Source organism: Simochromis diagramma, unplaced genomic scaffold, assembly GCF_900408965.1.
Source record: "Simochromis diagramma unplaced genomic scaffold, fSimDia1.1 OVJJ01000361.1, whole genome shotgun sequence".
NCBI classification, from domain to species: Eukaryota; Metazoa; Chordata; class Actinopteri; order Cichliformes; family Cichlidae; genus Simochromis; species Simochromis diagramma.
In genome coordinates, this window is record NW_024386860.1 from 19141066 (window position 1) to 19156288 (window position 15223).

At 47.1% G+C, this 15223-nt stretch overlaps 2 protein-coding genes across 6 annotated transcripts; one reads left to right on the forward strand and one right to left on the reverse strand.

Moving 5' to 3' along the window:
• Positions 1 to 1297: 1297 nt before the first annotated feature.
• Positions 1298 to 6807, reverse strand: LOC120733009 (retinol dehydrogenase 12). The gene is made up of 7 exons (XM_040030983.1): positions 5488 to 6807; positions 5024 to 5158; positions 3536 to 3727; positions 3284 to 3445; positions 3088 to 3207; positions 2687 to 2891; positions 1298 to 1878 (listed from the first exon to the last, which is right to left on the reverse strand). Exons 1-7 carry the CDS (start codon positions 5624 to 5626, stop codon positions 1773 to 1775), a joined length of 1059 nt encoding a protein of 352 aa, XP_039886917.1. The 5' UTR covers positions 5627 to 6807; the 3' UTR covers positions 1298 to 1772.
• Positions 6808 to 7504: 697 nt separating this feature from the next.
• Positions 7505 to 14825, forward strand: pogzb (pogo transposable element derived with ZNF domain b). Of its 5 annotated transcripts, none has more exons than XM_040030986.1 (5): positions 7505 to 7786; positions 8902 to 9020; positions 9125 to 9206; positions 9708 to 9930; positions 14668 to 14825. In XM_040030986.1, the coding sequence occupies exons 2-5, from the start codon at positions 8906 to 8908 to the stop codon at positions 14773 to 14775; spliced, it is 528 nt and encodes a 175-aa protein (XP_039886920.1). In that variant the 5' UTR covers positions 7505 to 7786; positions 8902 to 8905; the 3' UTR covers positions 14776 to 14825. The 5 variants fall into 5 exon arrangements, with proteins under 5 accessions (XP_039886920.1, XP_039886923.1, XP_039886922.1 ...); XM_040030989.1 differs by lacking the exon at positions 7505 to 7786 and adding an exon at positions 7916 to 8388; XM_040030988.1 differs by lacking the exon at positions 7505 to 7786 and adding an exon at positions 7917 to 8794.
• The last annotated feature ends 398 nt before the right edge of the window (positions 14826 to 15223 follow it).

Consider the following 15223-nt stretch of genomic DNA (forward strand, 5'->3'; position numbering starts at 1 on the left):
GCACAAGTACATTTACTTGGATGACACCAGGGGGCGACACAGAGCCTGTCAGCCATCTTATAGCAAGTTAAACATAAACAAAGGTTAAAAATATCAGTTTCTTTTATTTTTTTTAGTTTCTTATAATTCCAAATTTATTTTTATTATAAATAAACAAACAATAAAACTAATAAACTGAAAATAAGATAAGAACTCACTAAAAATAAAAGCGATTCAGATAACAGTCAGTCCACTGTGAGTTTCTTTATCATCCATCGTTACTTAGCAGGAAGTCTTCGCCCCCCCACCCCACTATTGGAGCCGCCATTTCAGCAGGAAGTAGAAGTGCCCCCCCCCCCCCTTTCAGGATTGTGTCATCAATTATTCAACAGGAAAGGCTGTAAATATTCAAAAAGATGTCACATCCAGCCTGACTGCAGGGACTTCATTACCCACGAGCCCCGTGGGGTTGGCTGGGACTGTATGTTGAACACGTCTTCATTATTCACTCGTCATTAGCGTCACGTTTAAACCTGCTGATGCTTCTGTTCCAAGAGACCTCAGAATAAGGTCTTTTGAGGCCTTCCTGCACTACGATGGCCACCTGCTCACCTGCTCATGTGTGATGGTTCACTGACAGCTTTACAATGAGAGAATAAGACCATTAGAGCTCTCAGAAAGGCCCACCGGTACAAGGAACAGACTCCACAGGCACCTCTTGATAAGAGACCTTCGGGTTTATTAAAGGCAGCTTTTACCAGCCCGCTCAGTTTCCCTGCTGTGGTTCGACCGGCAGCTGCTGAAGGCGTCAGTGAGTGCAGTGTAAAGCTTTGAGGAAATATTCTGTGGACTGATGAGACAAAGCTGAACTCTGGAAAGTTTGAGTCCAGTTACATCAGCACGACACTAACGGAGGATTTCATAAAGAGAACATCCCAGCAGCAGCAGCTGTGGTGGTGGTCCGACTCGCTGTAACTGAGGGAACCATGAATGCTGCTCTGAGGAAGAAGTATTTACAGGCTAGCTTTGTTTGATGATCTGAAACATGAAGAAGAAATCATGGAGGGCCAGTTTAGCATATGCACCAAAACACGACACGGATGAGAAGGTAAGACAGATATTTAAGGGTGAAAGCCGGCGGTAGGATCTCATTATTTTCTTATTACCGAGCAAGGATCTCCATGCTGACACTGCAAGAATCCCAAAGCTGAAAAATGAACCCTTCTGGAGCGCTCTGACCCCTGTGATACCAAGAAGAGCTGGAACCACGCGTAAGAAATGAGGCCTCATTTATTGGAAGGAAAGGTGCTCGCCAAGCTCCACCCACAGAGCATTCTGGATTTATTATTACTGAATCTATTAAACACACACAGAGTATAGAAACAGTCAAACTGTCTTTAATAACACCCAAAGCTTCACGTCCACACAGCTGAACTCCACACATCACCAACCAGTAAAGAGGAGGACACAGGAAGTCAGCGAAAGCATCAAAAGAGGAAAGCATGAAGATACGTGATGGAATAATAAACATACAATGGAGAAAAAACGAAGGAAAAGTCAGGAAATATTTAGGGAGCAGCGAGGGGACAGTCGGGGGACATGGAGGTTTATGTTGCACATGAGAGTCCAGGTTCTGGAGGACAGGACAAATATCAGCAGCTGGAACATCTGGGACTCAAACGGGGCAACAACACAGAGCTTCATTTGTCTCTACAAGAGGTAAATCTGTTTGTTTCTGTCCTCATTTGTCCGCAGTCTGCAGCTCCATTGCTTCGTGTGTCAGAGGTCAAAGGTCAGCAGGTGTTCTTCAGTCCGACCAGACGTGTGCTCACCTCCCACAGTTTTCTTGCCACCACATCGTCCTGTCCCTCTGGAGCAGTTTCTTTCTCTGCACAGTCGCTGCAAACACAGATATGAACATTGAACAAGTGACTCAGTTTAATGTGTTTAAAATGGAAATAACCCCAGAAAAGCTCTGCAATGTTTGAACGTGTCTTTGTTCATCAATCAACCTGAAGTTCAAAACCTGCAGCTCTTCTAACGTCCAGGTTTAAAGTTTGCATCGTTGCCTCTTTGACCGACAAGTGGATGCTGACACAGGCAGCTGTAGCTGCTCGCTGCCTGCAGGCGCGACCTGGACCTCTGCTCTGTGTTTGTGCTGTCGGAGCCTCATTTTTAATGACATCGTCTGACCAATAATATGGCCGCTGTTAGGTTAATGTCCAAGAAGGCGGAGCTCTGGTTTAGGTGAGTGAAATTTGTGGGTTTTAATTGGATGTTAGTGATTAGCAGGTATCTGTGTCAGTGTGATAGCCTCTCACAGCCTGCGGATGCACGCTGACAGTCAAGCTAGCGAGCATCAGCTGAAACAAAGTAGTCCACCCTGTCGCTGGCAGGCAGAAACGCAGAGGGCTTCAGTAACATAATTTTAAAAAGTTATTCCATTTATTCGAACGTGTTTACTACTTAAAGCTGAGAGAGGAGAAATCTCATGAAAGGAAACAGAGAAATGACAGGAAGTGAAAACTCTGATCTCAGAACGGTTTTATTTGTTTACCATTCAGCAGCTCAGACACGCCCACATTTATTATCAGAGCCGTCTACTCTTGTTTTACCTGAATTCTGCTCCTCGGACTTTAACGCTTTGAGATGCTCAGGGAACAGAAAGAGGCACAGGTGTTTCTTCGGCCCCTCCCCTGCCTCCTACCTGAAGTAGCATCCAGACAGCTCCTCCAGGCCCGGCGTCACAGCGCAGTACAGGCTGGTCTGGCAGCCCTCCCACGGAGTCTTCATGAGCAGCAGGGATGGGAGCTTCAGCAGCAGCCCGACCAGGGGGAACCAACCCTCCACATGGCGACCCAGCTCGGTCCGGATCACGCCTGGGTGAAGAGAGAACGACGACACACCAGAGCCTGCAGGAAAGGTGAGGACAGAGTCAGGAGGCGGGTTCACAGGTACTTTCGGGAGCTCGGCAGTCAATCACATCACAGCGCTGAGAGGCGAGATAACCCTTCCTCCCGTCAAACCATTTTACAGTAGGGACCTCTGAGGCTTTTGAATATTTACGGGGACCTCTGAGCGTTTGTGGCGTTCAGTGTTTGTGGGGACCTGAGAGACGTCGGGCCAGCTCTCTGGAGAAGAGGATGTTAGCCAGTTTGCTCTGTCTGTAGCTCTCCAGAGCGCCGTACGGCCTCCGGCTGAAGAACAGATCGTCAAAGTCAATACGACCTGTAAAAAACATGAGGTGTTAAAGAAACAACGCAAACATCATCAGCACTGAGATCTTTTAAGGGGTTGGGGGTACCTCCATGGTGGGCAACGGAGGACACGTTGACCACACGGCTGGGGGAGGAGCTCTTCAGCTTCGGCAGCAGCAGATTGGTGAGCAGGAAGTGACCCAGATGGTTGACCGCCAGCTGTGTCTCAAAGTTGTCCTCGGTCAGCTGTTTTGGACACATCATCACTCCTGCAGACAGACGGATGCTCAGAACGACAAAAAGACGAACGGGCATTCACCTGTTCACAGGTGTGCTCACCTGTTCACAGGTGCGCTCACCTGCATTGTTGATGAGGATGTCCAGCCTTTCTTCGCTGTCCAGGAAGTCTTTAGCAAACTGTCTAATGGAGTACGTGGAAGAGAGGTCCAGGTGTCTGATCACCACGTTACCGTTTCCTGTCGACCGGCGGATTTCCTCAGCCGCCCGTTCTGCCCGGGTCAGGTCCCTGCACGCCATCACCACCCGGGCTCCTTAATTCAGTAACAAGTGACAAACACATCAGCGTCCGCTGTGCACTCTGCATGGGAACAAAACGTCTTTCTAAATCTGAGCGAGCAGCGAGCACGCTGCCACGGGAACGTGACACTCACAGAGAAACGCCCAGATCCGCCCACTGACATGACCGCTGTGGGCGAACCTCCACCCGCCCCACTCCTGCTAAACAGGTGACAACAGATTTAAGAGCTGCTGAGTCTTTGATTCTATTTATTTTCCGCTGGGTTTTATTGTAGAGTGTAAACACAAAACATGATTTTATTTATATGCTGGAATATGCAGTTGAAATAATTTCATTTTTGCTTGATGCGTAAAGTTAAAAGGTTAAAACTCATAAAACAACAAAGAGATTTTTACATTTGATTCAAATTTATATGAAGACAAAATGTACTGAAAGGTCGATTCAGTTTATTTCATATTCAGCTTGTGTATTAATTTTTTGAAAAGCAACTAAGTAAGTAATCAGTAATTAGTAACTAATTGCTTTTTTAAAGTAAGTGGTGAGGTGAAACATGTACAGACTTCAGCTTTCACGAGAACAGAAAGAAGAGTTTCTGTTCCTGGAGTGGGAAACATGGCGGCAGCACTCGGACGCGCCCAGGCCTCGGCTGCTGAGCCAGGATTAGTCGCCCTCGCGCACATCTCGTCTTCTTTCATGACCTTCTAGAAATGCTTTGAACTGTTACAGATTTGATGTCGAATGACTTTCAATCACATTTGAGTGAAACGAAGAAAGGTTTCCACAGCTGAGCACCATGTTCACTAAAGAACAGCCAATCAAATCAGTGGATCAGTGTTTAAAATAATCAATGCACCAAACAGCTCAGCAGCACCAAGAACCTTAACGACCACAGAAGACACTGAAGTGGAAGATTACAGAATTATTTCCATGGTAAGAAAAACAACTTCACAGCATCTAAAAGGCCTGAAACGCTGTGCAGGACGATCACTGCGATGCTTTCATGGATGGAGATACAACAAGGTGCAGACCTTGGGTATCGATCAGACTTTTAAAACAAGCGCTTTCTGAAACCGTCTTTGGACATGTGAAACTGAGATGAAGCTGTATCAGGAGGATGGAGAGAAAAGGGTGGAGGCAGTGTTATGGCGTGGGAATGTTTGGCTGGATCACAGGTGTTTCTCAGATTACAATAACACGCCCACAACATGGGACTGTAGTGTTTCCCTGTCAGCAGCTTCTAAAGCTTCGTCCTTTCTTGTAGGAGACACTCGAGTGTTCGGGCAGTAAGACGGGATCAAACCGGGCTGACCTCGGCGTGCCAGATCTCTGCTCGTCTCTTTGCCGATGCCAGTGTTTGCTCCAGTGATCACAACTGTTTTCCCATCCAGACGAACCGAACAGCGACAAACTCCACCTGCAATCCACTTCCTCAACACCGCCACGCCTGCAGACACACACACACACTCTCTGTCAGTATGGCAGCAGTGGGGCGAGGCCTGGATCTGTTATTTCTGTGAGAAAACTCAGCATTTGTATTTCTTCATGAACTCTTCGAGGAACGCTGACATTAACCTGCCTGCATCAAAACTGACTCTGTATGTAAGCTCACAGCAGCAGCAGCGGCTCCAGCTATGGATCTGGACCCCGAATGCAGAACAACAAGAATGTATTTGTCCTCATGCAGGTCAGTGGCTCTCAGTCTGTATTATTAACTGAGACATTATTTGGGCTGTAATGTAACACTGTTTGAATTAATGAGAAGTTAAATCTTACAGATCAGCGTGACTCCCAGCAGAGCTCCAGATCTCAGCATCAGGCAGCCCTGACTTTCCTCTCCCTGGGCCGGGTCTGAGCTGCCGCCGCCACCGGGCCACGGCAGCACCAGGAAGCCCCCAGAATGTGCAGCTTTCATCCCTGCAGGTCAGAACAGACTGAGAGGGAGCTAAACCAGACGGAGGAAGGAGAGATTAACAGATTAGAGGAGATTATCCAGCACAGAGCTGCTCTGGAATCAGTTCCACAAACCACCAATCTCTGCCATGGGCAGGAAGAAGAAACTGTTAGTGATGACAGTCGGTCGGCACCTCCAGCAGCAGGACACGGGGGCTCGCCGAGGATGTGCTCTTCACTCTGCTGACCCACGACTGCACACCATCGCACAACTGCTTCCTCAAGTTTGCAGACTACACAACTGTGGTAGGTCACATCAGCAACAACCATGAGACCTACGACAGGAGTGAAGTTAAACATCTGGCTGAGTCCCTGAACGTGGAGAAGACCAAGGAGATCATCATAGACCAGGAGAACTCACACCCTGCACACCCCACTGACCATCAGTGGTGCTGCTGTGGAGAGAGTAAGCAGCACCAAGTTCCTGGGTGTGCACATCTCAGAAGATCTCTCCTGGTCAAAGAACACAGCATCGTGGTCAGTAAAGCCCAACAGCGACTCTACTTCCTGCTCAAACTGAGGAGAGCGAGAGCCTCGACCCCCACGATGAGCACCTTCTACAGAGGCATCCTCACCAGCTGCATCACCGTGTGGTACGGCTGCTGCACTGGGTCTGCAGGAAACAGCTACAGCGAGCAGTGAGAGCAGAGAGAGGATCATGGGTGCTTCTCTTCCCTCTCTCCAGGACATCTACTGCACCCGCCTCACCCAAAAAGCTCTCTGCATCACAGGTGACTCCACCCATTCGTCCAACAGCTTCTTCAGTTTGCTGCCATCACGAAGGAGACTGAAGAGCCTCGGGGCCAGAACCAGCAGACTGAGAGACAGCTTCATCCATCAGGCCGTCAGGATGCTGAACCTGTCGACCAGACCTGCACCCACGTCTTCCCTCTGACCCACAGTGCCCACAAGCACTCGCATTGTGTTGGACACTTGTGTGTATAAGACTTTCATGTTGTTTAGTGTAACGCTCAGGGCCACGGGAGCCCTGCAGGTTCCTGTGTGTGATCTGTACATGTAGTTTTTTGACAATAACGTTGACTTCAGAGGGCCCGGTGGCACCAGTGTCCGGCAGCCTCGCCTCTGTCAGTGCGCCCCAGGGTGGCTGTGGCTACAATGTAGCTGCCGTCACCAGTGTGTGAATGTGTGTGTGAATGGGTGGATGACTGGTTATGTAAAGCACTTTGGGGTCCTTAGGGACTAGTAAAGCGCTATATAAATACAGGCCATTTACCATTTATTTACTTCGATGACGCTCTGCTCTTTGGTAAACAATAAAATGAAATAAAATCAGAATAAAATCGCTACATAATACATATAACAGTCCTGCTCTCAGCTCGAGTTTCATCTGCTCTGTCAGTAAACTCTACTAACCAAAGTCTAATTTAAAGGTCTGCAGATCCACATCAGCACTCTGTGGGTGTGTGCTTCAGAAACACGGGGACAAAAAACGGCACGTTATACTGCCAGGGGCTAGTTATTTTATGAAACCTTCTCTTTGCTCTAAACTGAAAATCATTCAGGAAATATACATTTTAGATTTACGTGATTTGTGCGGAGACACTCTGGAAAACTTCTGGTTCATTATGACATCACAGCGTGTCACAGGAAGTTCAGTGCGCGTGCCACTGTGTGAGACCTGGCTGAAAGGTGAGCCTCACCTGTGTGAGGTACTTTTTTCTGAAGCACAAACACCTGAAAAAATAAAATCGTTTTTATTTTACGACGCGCTTTTTCAGCTCGTGACGTCACGGACATTGGTCACGCCCCATCAAAACAAAACATAAAGAAGATGGCGCCCTGGCCCAAGCGTGGCGGCGGTCCTGGCGCCTGTCGGCCCCCCCGCTGACCGGCCGCGGAGCCCGCTGTCCCCCGGCTCGGTAATCCGGTCTGCTCGCCTCTATCCTGACGGCCGCGGCTCGGTTCAGCTCCTCCACAAAGATCCCACTGACCAATGAGCTGCAGGGCCACCTGAACAGGAAGTGACGTGTCTGTGCGGACCAATCCGCAGTTGTAAAACGGCAGCGGGCGGAAGGCCCGCCCCCTGACTGTCGAACCGGAGCGCGCCTCGAGAAAAGCCGTGCGAACCCGTCCGAGCTCCGCGGTGCCGCTCCAGTTTCAGGTAAGCCCGGCCCGGCACGGCTTGTCCCGGCGTCACACGCAGGCCCCGCTGAAGCTTTCGGAAGGCGCTCGGCGTGCAGCGACGAGCTGCCCCCGGCGGGGGCGGTGCAGACGCGGTGCACGCTGCGTGCTGAGCTCTGGTCCTGACCGAGAGCCCGGTGACCCGGCTCGGCTCAGCTGGGCCCGCTCGGCCTGTAGGTTCGGGTCCACGCCGACAGGCGCGTCTCAGCCGGGTTGAAAGGAACAAAAACCCGGAGAGCGGGCCGAGCGCCCCCTGTGGCGGCAGCTGCCATTACACCTGCAACTACAGCTGATTGAACCCAACTTTATTTAAAAAAGATTTACCGACGTCAGAGTTTGTGCAGGGCTGCTGTTGTTTAACTTCACCGTCAGCTGAGCGAATGAAGGCCAGCCTTTATTAATCACACCACTACTTTATTTAAAATAAGAGCCGTGACAAAGAGACAGAGCACAAACGGCAGCAACAGAAGGCATCGAAACGTCACAGTGACCGGAAGTCTGTCCACACTAACGCCGCTGCCGTGATTGTGCGCGTGATCAGCGGGGTCAGGTCATCCTGATCAGCGTGTTCGGCAAACGCAGGTGTTTGACTGGACTGCACAGGTGTCCTCATTTAAATCATAAATGTTTTAAATCAACCGACTTCTGTTCAAACCGGGACTGAACTGCGCAGCTGTGAGGTTCACTGACACAAACATCAGCGTCTGTGATGCTGATCAAACCTGATGGACCCGTCCTCAGGCTGTGGACGCACCACAGAGTCTTTCAGCTGATTGTCCCTTCAGTCCCTGAAGGACATGTCTGTTGTAGTTTTTGGTTTAATGTCACTGTGGTAACGCTGAGAGACGACTCCGCCTTTCTCTCATTGGTCTTTGGGCTCACAGGTGTTCTCTGAAACTAAACGCACTCGAGTATTACAGCTAAAGTTACCTGTGAAAAGATCACCTGCTCACCTGGCTCTCAGGTTAAATATAACTCTAAGCTGCAGGTGTGCAGTACCAGTGTACCAATGTCATGTGACGTAGTGGAAATGCTGCTGGTCAGATTTTTCTTTTATCGTGGTTACAATGATGGTTTCTCTGGTGGTTTCCATAGCAACATGGATACAGAGTTGTTTATGGAGTGTGAGGAGGAGGAGCTGGAGCCATGGCAACAGGTGGATGACAGTGTGGAGGAAGATGATATGGACTTCATGGACAACTATGGAGAGCCAGGTGAGTCTCAGAACCAGGTCCAAACTCTAAAACCAGTTCTGGACACTCTGGACCTGAGTCAAACCCTAGAACCAGACTCTCTCTCTCTCTCTCTCTCCATGTAGTGGAGGATTCTCCATCTCCACTCCCAGTCTCTGAGACTCCACCTCCAAGGACCCCCCCCACCCATCACATCTGCTGCAACAGGTATGTGTTCGGTGTTTCTTTGATTAGCCGATGACACAACAGGAGCCCCAGACGGCGTCTTCACTTGGATGCTTAGATCAGTTGTGTTACTGTAGACTCTCACAGCATGACTGTGGACTGTGTGATCTAGCACGAGATGAATAAAGCTGAGGTTACAGGTGTCGTCAGGTTCAGGTGTTGAGTGTGGCCGCTCTCTGTCTGATGTTCGTGTGTCAGAGCAGCAGAGCTAACACAGTGTGGAGGAAAGTTGCAGCAAAGGGTCAGCAGGTCAAAGGTAAAAGCAGCAGACCTCTTCTCTGGGACAGGCAGAGCTTCAGCAGCTTTGTTGGAGAACCAAACGTGACGATGTCTGAAGCTGATCCTGGAACAGCCTGAAGCAGCAAAGACGCGGTGCTGTGAGCTGAAGGTGTTTCCTGGATGTGGAGGAGCAGTCTGTGCTTCCGCGTCCCTCCGTAAAAGCTTTCCACCGAGTCCTTCTGCTAACCTGTCTCTCTTCTTCAGCTTCATCACCTGCCCAGGTCGTCTCCTCTTCCTCTGTGCTACCTCCTTCCTCTGTCGTTTACCGCCTCCTCCTCTGCCCCGCGACTCCCTGTGCCTCCACGGCCCACGCCTGATGGCTCAAGCTCCACCACTCATCCTGACTCAGACAGCGGGTTGGAACGTTCCTACTTCCAGCGGCCGCCGGCACCGGCAGCAGCAGCCCATCCTGCTCACCACTACACAGGTATGGAAATCAAACGACACCCTGTGATTCAGCAGGTCAGCCAGGCCGAACGCTCCTCTGTGAATGAGTATAACGTGAGAATAACTAGTAACATAACTGAAAATACAGTGTGAATCTAGCGTAATAATTAAACCATGAACAATAATCCGAGTTTAGGGCTCCACCCTTTAAAACCGCTTGCAGGCAGTCAGGATGTCGGAACAGTGATTTAGTGTTTGCTCCGATTATTTAAATCATAATCTTGGTTATTTTGTTTTGGTCACTAAGCCACTCCCTCGGCTGGTCGAGGGCCGGTGTCCTGAAGGTTGTGGACGTGTCCTCGAGCCAACACAGCTGATGTAAATGGCGACATTACCTCCTCAACACACACTGTACTATCATTTAGTTCAGGTGTGTTGGGCCCAGGGTGAGATCTAAAACCCACAGGACACCGGCCCTTGGAGATCCCCACCCTGATGTAAAAAAGTGGGTGCAGCAGTTTAAACCTGCATTCTTTCTCATGCCCAGCAGGGGGCGCTGTGAAAAGCGGTCTGTGAGGAAATCCTCTTGCTCAGCTGAGTAAACTCTCTCCTGGGTTCAGTGCGACTCTGGTGGCATAAAACAGGAAGTTCACTTTAGGATTTTGGTTAGGGCTGGGTTTTGATAATCGATTTATTGATTAAAATTGATTCGAGCTTGGATAACGTGATATCGATTCATTAAAATCCTGAATAGATTTTTAAGTATAAATTTATTTTGCCTGAAACGCCAGAATCTCAGGTTGAACCTCACAGAATTTCAACCGTGAGAGCAGGAACACGGATTCTGCACAAAGCGCCGAATCAGTGAGATGTCGCAAATAAGATCCAAACTACGCTTCACATACACATCATCATGGATTCATTCTGACTTTGCTGTTTTGCTCATGCCCCTCTCTCTCTCTCTCTCTCTCTCTCTCTCTCTCTCCCTCTCTCTCTCTCTCTCTCTCTCTCCCTCTCTCTCTCTCTCTCTCTCTCTCTCTCTCTCTCTCTCTCTCTCTCTCTTCTCAGTTTCCCGTCTAAAATCTGTTTTCTGCATTATTCGCTTGCTTGTTACGCACAAGTCTACCGTTGTTACAGGCTGTCGGCCGCTGTTTTTTCCTTTTACTTACTTCCAAAAGAAAACCTAATTTCTGCCGTTCAACAGGCTTTCGAACAAATTTAAACTTTTTTAAATTATGCAAAACGCTGTGTCTGTAATAAAACCGCTTTAACTTCAGAGGTAATGTTCATGTGTTGATTAACTTTGACTGCCTGCTCAACCATTTGGTTTAGCATATTTTGGAGAGACTATTATAATGAACTGGAAGTACTTAGCTTAACTCAACCTTATTGAGCCATCTCTACCACTTGGTTGAGTTATGTTATCCTAAAAAAAAAAAACACTAGATGGCACTGTGTCAGGATATGGCAGGCCTCATCTGCCACCCTCCAACCAGGAATCAGAAAGCAAAAAAATCACTCTGGACACATGGACTGTTTTGGCTAAAAATTTAAAGGTAAGTACATTTTTCTGCAGTATAAACATGTCAGAGTCTTACTGAACATGATTATGTCATTTGATACCAAAAATAGCTGTAATAAATCCATAATATTTTTTGAAAAACATGCTCAACCAAACGGTTGATTTGTCAATTGATGGTAAGAGTAGCAAAACTTAGCTAATGTTTAGAACTGCTGTTTTTAACATGAAATTGACTATTTACTATTGAATATAAATAATTTAATGATCTATACATGTAATATGACATGTTTAAATTTTTCCATGACAAATACTCTATGTTACAAAATGTTCTAATGTTTAAAAGATTTACTCACTTTCTGTGATTATTTTTTAGAGTACAGTTTTAAATGACACATGGAAATCAAGCCAACTATATTTCTACAATTTTTTTTTTTTTTTTTTTTTTTTTTTAATGTTATTAGATGGATTGCAATCCTTTTATGGAGCAAGACAACGCACCTACCTGGCCCTTGTACCTGAAAATTCTCAGGACTCCGATGGTGAACTGAGTGATGATGACCCAATAGAGGATCCAGATTTTCAACCCAATTTTGCAGATGATAGTTGATGAAAGCTGCTTTGATGTTTCCCTGGATGAAGATGCTCCTTCAACAAGTAGATCTAATAAACTTTCACGTAAAATGAGCAAAAAAGGGAAAACCTATCCTAAAAAACAGTTCCCTTGGATGAAGCAGAGGATACATTAGACCCATCTTCCTCTTTAGTCCCAAAAAAAAGACACAAGAAGAATCTGGAAGCATGAGGACATTGAAGAATTTTCAAGTTCCAGAGTGCAAGTTTCGAAACCCCTGACGCCCTACAATCCCCATTCCAGTATTTCAAAATGCTCTTCACTGATGAAATGATTGATCATATTGCCTATCATACCAATCTGTATTCTGCTCAAGAGTTGGGGGACACAATCAAGACTAGACCCTAAGGAAATTGAAGATTTTCTGGCAATCCTCCTATTCATGGGTGTTTTCAACTTTCCATCGCTAGAGGATTACTGGCACCATGAGTCACGTTTCAGTGTGATAGCAGAGATCATGCCAAAGAAGAGATTCCAGCTTTTGCGCCGGTTCATTCATTTCAGTGATAATCAGCAGTGCAATGAGAGTCAAGACTGATTTAAAAAAATCAGACCTCTCTTTGATATGCTTCGTGAGCAATGCCTCCAGATACCATCAACAAATAAGCACAGCAGATGAGGTCATGGTAGCATATAAAGGCACAAGGGCTGGCAATCTCCGTCAATATATTGCCAACAAGCCAGACAAATGGGGCTTTAAGGTGTTTTGCCGAGCAAGTTCATCTGGCATCATTCATGACCTGCTGCTTTATCAGGGACCTTCCACATTCTTCAACGTTACCCTCAGTGAAGAGGAGCAGATGTTACCTTTGGGAGCCAAAGTGGTGACAACACTTTGCCAAACCATAACACAGCCAAGGCTTTCTGTTGTGTTCTGTGACAACTATTTTACCAGTTTTAAACTGGTCCAGCACCTAGACACCTCATTGGGTGTCAAGTGCATTGGCACTGTTCGACCAAATCGCACAGGTGGAGCCACTTTGATGACAGACAAAGATGATGAAGAGAGGGCGTGGAGCTTTTGACTACAGGTCTGCTGAAGGTGTGATCGCAGTTAAATGGTTTGACAACAAATGTGTGAACCTGCTAAGTAATGCTTCTGGGATCATGCCACTTTCAACTGTCAAACGCTGGAGCAAAGAGTCCAAGGCGAAAGTTATGATCCCATGCCCATCACTCATCCCTGCATACAATGAGCTTGGGAGGGATAGATCTCTCTGACATGCTGGTACACCTGTACAAGACCCCAGCCAAGTCTACAAGATGGTACCTGCCACTCTTTGGTTACATGCTTGATCTGTCCATTGCAAATCCTGGCTACAAGAGGGAATGTGGACAACTAAACCAGAAACCAATCACACTCAAAAGATTCCGCCTGGCAGTTGCGCATAGCTTGAAACAAGTCAACAAGCCAGCATCCAAAGTTGGCCGACCATCATCCAGCTCTCCACCACCATCAAAGAAACGATACACCCAAGACCCTCACAACCACAGCCAGATGTGCGATATGACTGCTTTGGGCATTGGCCACTTCACTGTGACAAGCGAGGCCGATGCAATTACTGTCCAAAGGGCGTCTCAAGATGGAAATGCCAAAAATGCAATGTTTTCTTGTGCTTGAATGCCAGTCAGGAATGCTTTGCAGTGTACCACCAGAAGATCTAATCATCAAGGGGTATTGGTGAAGTTGCATGAACGGCAAAAAAGAGCCAGAACTGTTTCAGTGCGTTCAAATTTTTCAGTGCAAAATGGCAATGGTATATATATACCACCAGAATTTTCTGGAAAATAAAATAAAAAATGTTAGTGCTGTTCCAACACTACAGTGAAAAGTTTTTAAAACAGGTCAAAAGTGAATTTGTATGTTTATGAATTTTCGGTAATTGCAGATCAAGTTTTTGATCAAATTTACAATATTTTTGTGTTTTATACATTTTGTGGTTTGTTATTATAACGCCCACTGTTGAAATGGAATCCAACAATGTTTGATGTTTTACTACCACAATAAAGTGGGTCAAACACAAAATTGGGTAGTTATTGTTTTGCAAAATGAGTATAACCTTTACTTTTTTCTACTAGTTATGTCTGTAGAACTTTATGTAGTTGTACCATAGAGAGACATCTCAACCGTTTGGTAGAGGGTAAATTTAAAAAACTATAAGGTGTGTATAATTTTTTTTTATTGTGATCATTATTGACCTAAAGGAATAGAAAATATGAACAAATAATTTTTTCATTGTATTTTTCTTGGTGAGGCAGTCAAAGGGTTTTAATGGTTTTCTTTTGTTTTTGATGTACTGCAGAATATTTTTATAAAATCCCAGAACAGAAAAACCACCTTCATGTTTTTCTGTTTTATCTTCAGCTACTTTGACACAAAGGCCTCGCTGTGATGCTCACACCTTTGATAAAGTCTTGCGAGTGTCAGCTTCCTTTTTATAGGCAAAATTTCCCAGATTCAAATCGAATGGAATTGATTCTAGACGGTCATGATACCCAGCCCTAGGTCCAGTCTGAGAGGAGCAGGAAGCAGGGGCAGATTTGGGGGGCGGGACTACATCTGATCGATAAGCTGTTGAGTCTCCACGTTGTGTCATGGTGATGTCGTGTGTTTGGATGTACAGGGTTTCCCGGTGCAGACGGTGGTGAACCCCGGCGCTCCTCTGGTTCTGAACCTGCAGCCGGGTCAGACGGTGCAGCCGCTCACGCTCATCCGGTGTAGGTCGATCTAATTGGTGATGAAATCCGTGATCGATGTCAGCCGATCGCTAATCAGCCGTTTCCTGTCTCTCGCTCCCTCCCAACACAACCCAACCCACCAACTCTCTCTCTCACTCCCCACACACTCTCACTCACACACACACACACACACACTGTCTCTCACACACACACACACACACACACTCTGTCTCACACACACTCTGTCTCTCTCTCTCTCTCTCACTCACACACACACACTCACACTCACACACACACACACACTGTCACTCACACACACACACACACACACTCACACACACACTGTCTCACACACACACTCACTCACACACACACCCTGCTGCGTGTAGCGTCCTGCAGCCCGGCGTGTCGAGGCGCCGCTGCTCGCCACTCCTCAGCACAGCAAGATCCTGCAGGACTGAGGAATGTTGGGAATTTCGGTGAGAGAGACAGGCGTGTGAA

Excerpts from the sequence above, each read along its gene's own strand:
- LOC120733009 (XM_040030983.1), bottom strand. The coding sequence starts at position 5,626 with ATGAAAGCTGCACATTCTGGGGGCTTCCTGGTGCTGCCGTGGCCCGGT. Across the intron at positions 3,446-3,535 it reads CATCCTCATCAACAATGCAG|GAGTGATGATGTGTCCAAAA; the intron begins GTGAGCGCACCT and ends GTCTGTCTGCAG. Across the intron at positions 3,208-3,283 it reads CTCCGTTGCCCACCATGGAG|GTCGTATTGACTTTGACGAT; the intron begins GTACCCCCAACC and ends TGTTTTTTACAG.
- pogzb (XM_040030984.1), top strand. The coding sequence starts at position 8,816 with ATGTCATGTGACGTAGTGGAAATGCTGCTGGTCAGATTTTTCTTTTAT. Across the intron at positions 9,207-9,707 it reads CATCACATCTGCTGCAACAG|CTTCATCACCTGCCCAGGTC; the intron begins GTATGTGTTCGG and ends TCTCTTCTTCAG. Across the intron at positions 9,931-14,667 it reads TCCTGCTCACCACTACACAG|GGTTTCCCGGTGCAGACGGT; the intron begins GTATGGAAATCA and ends TTGGATGTACAG.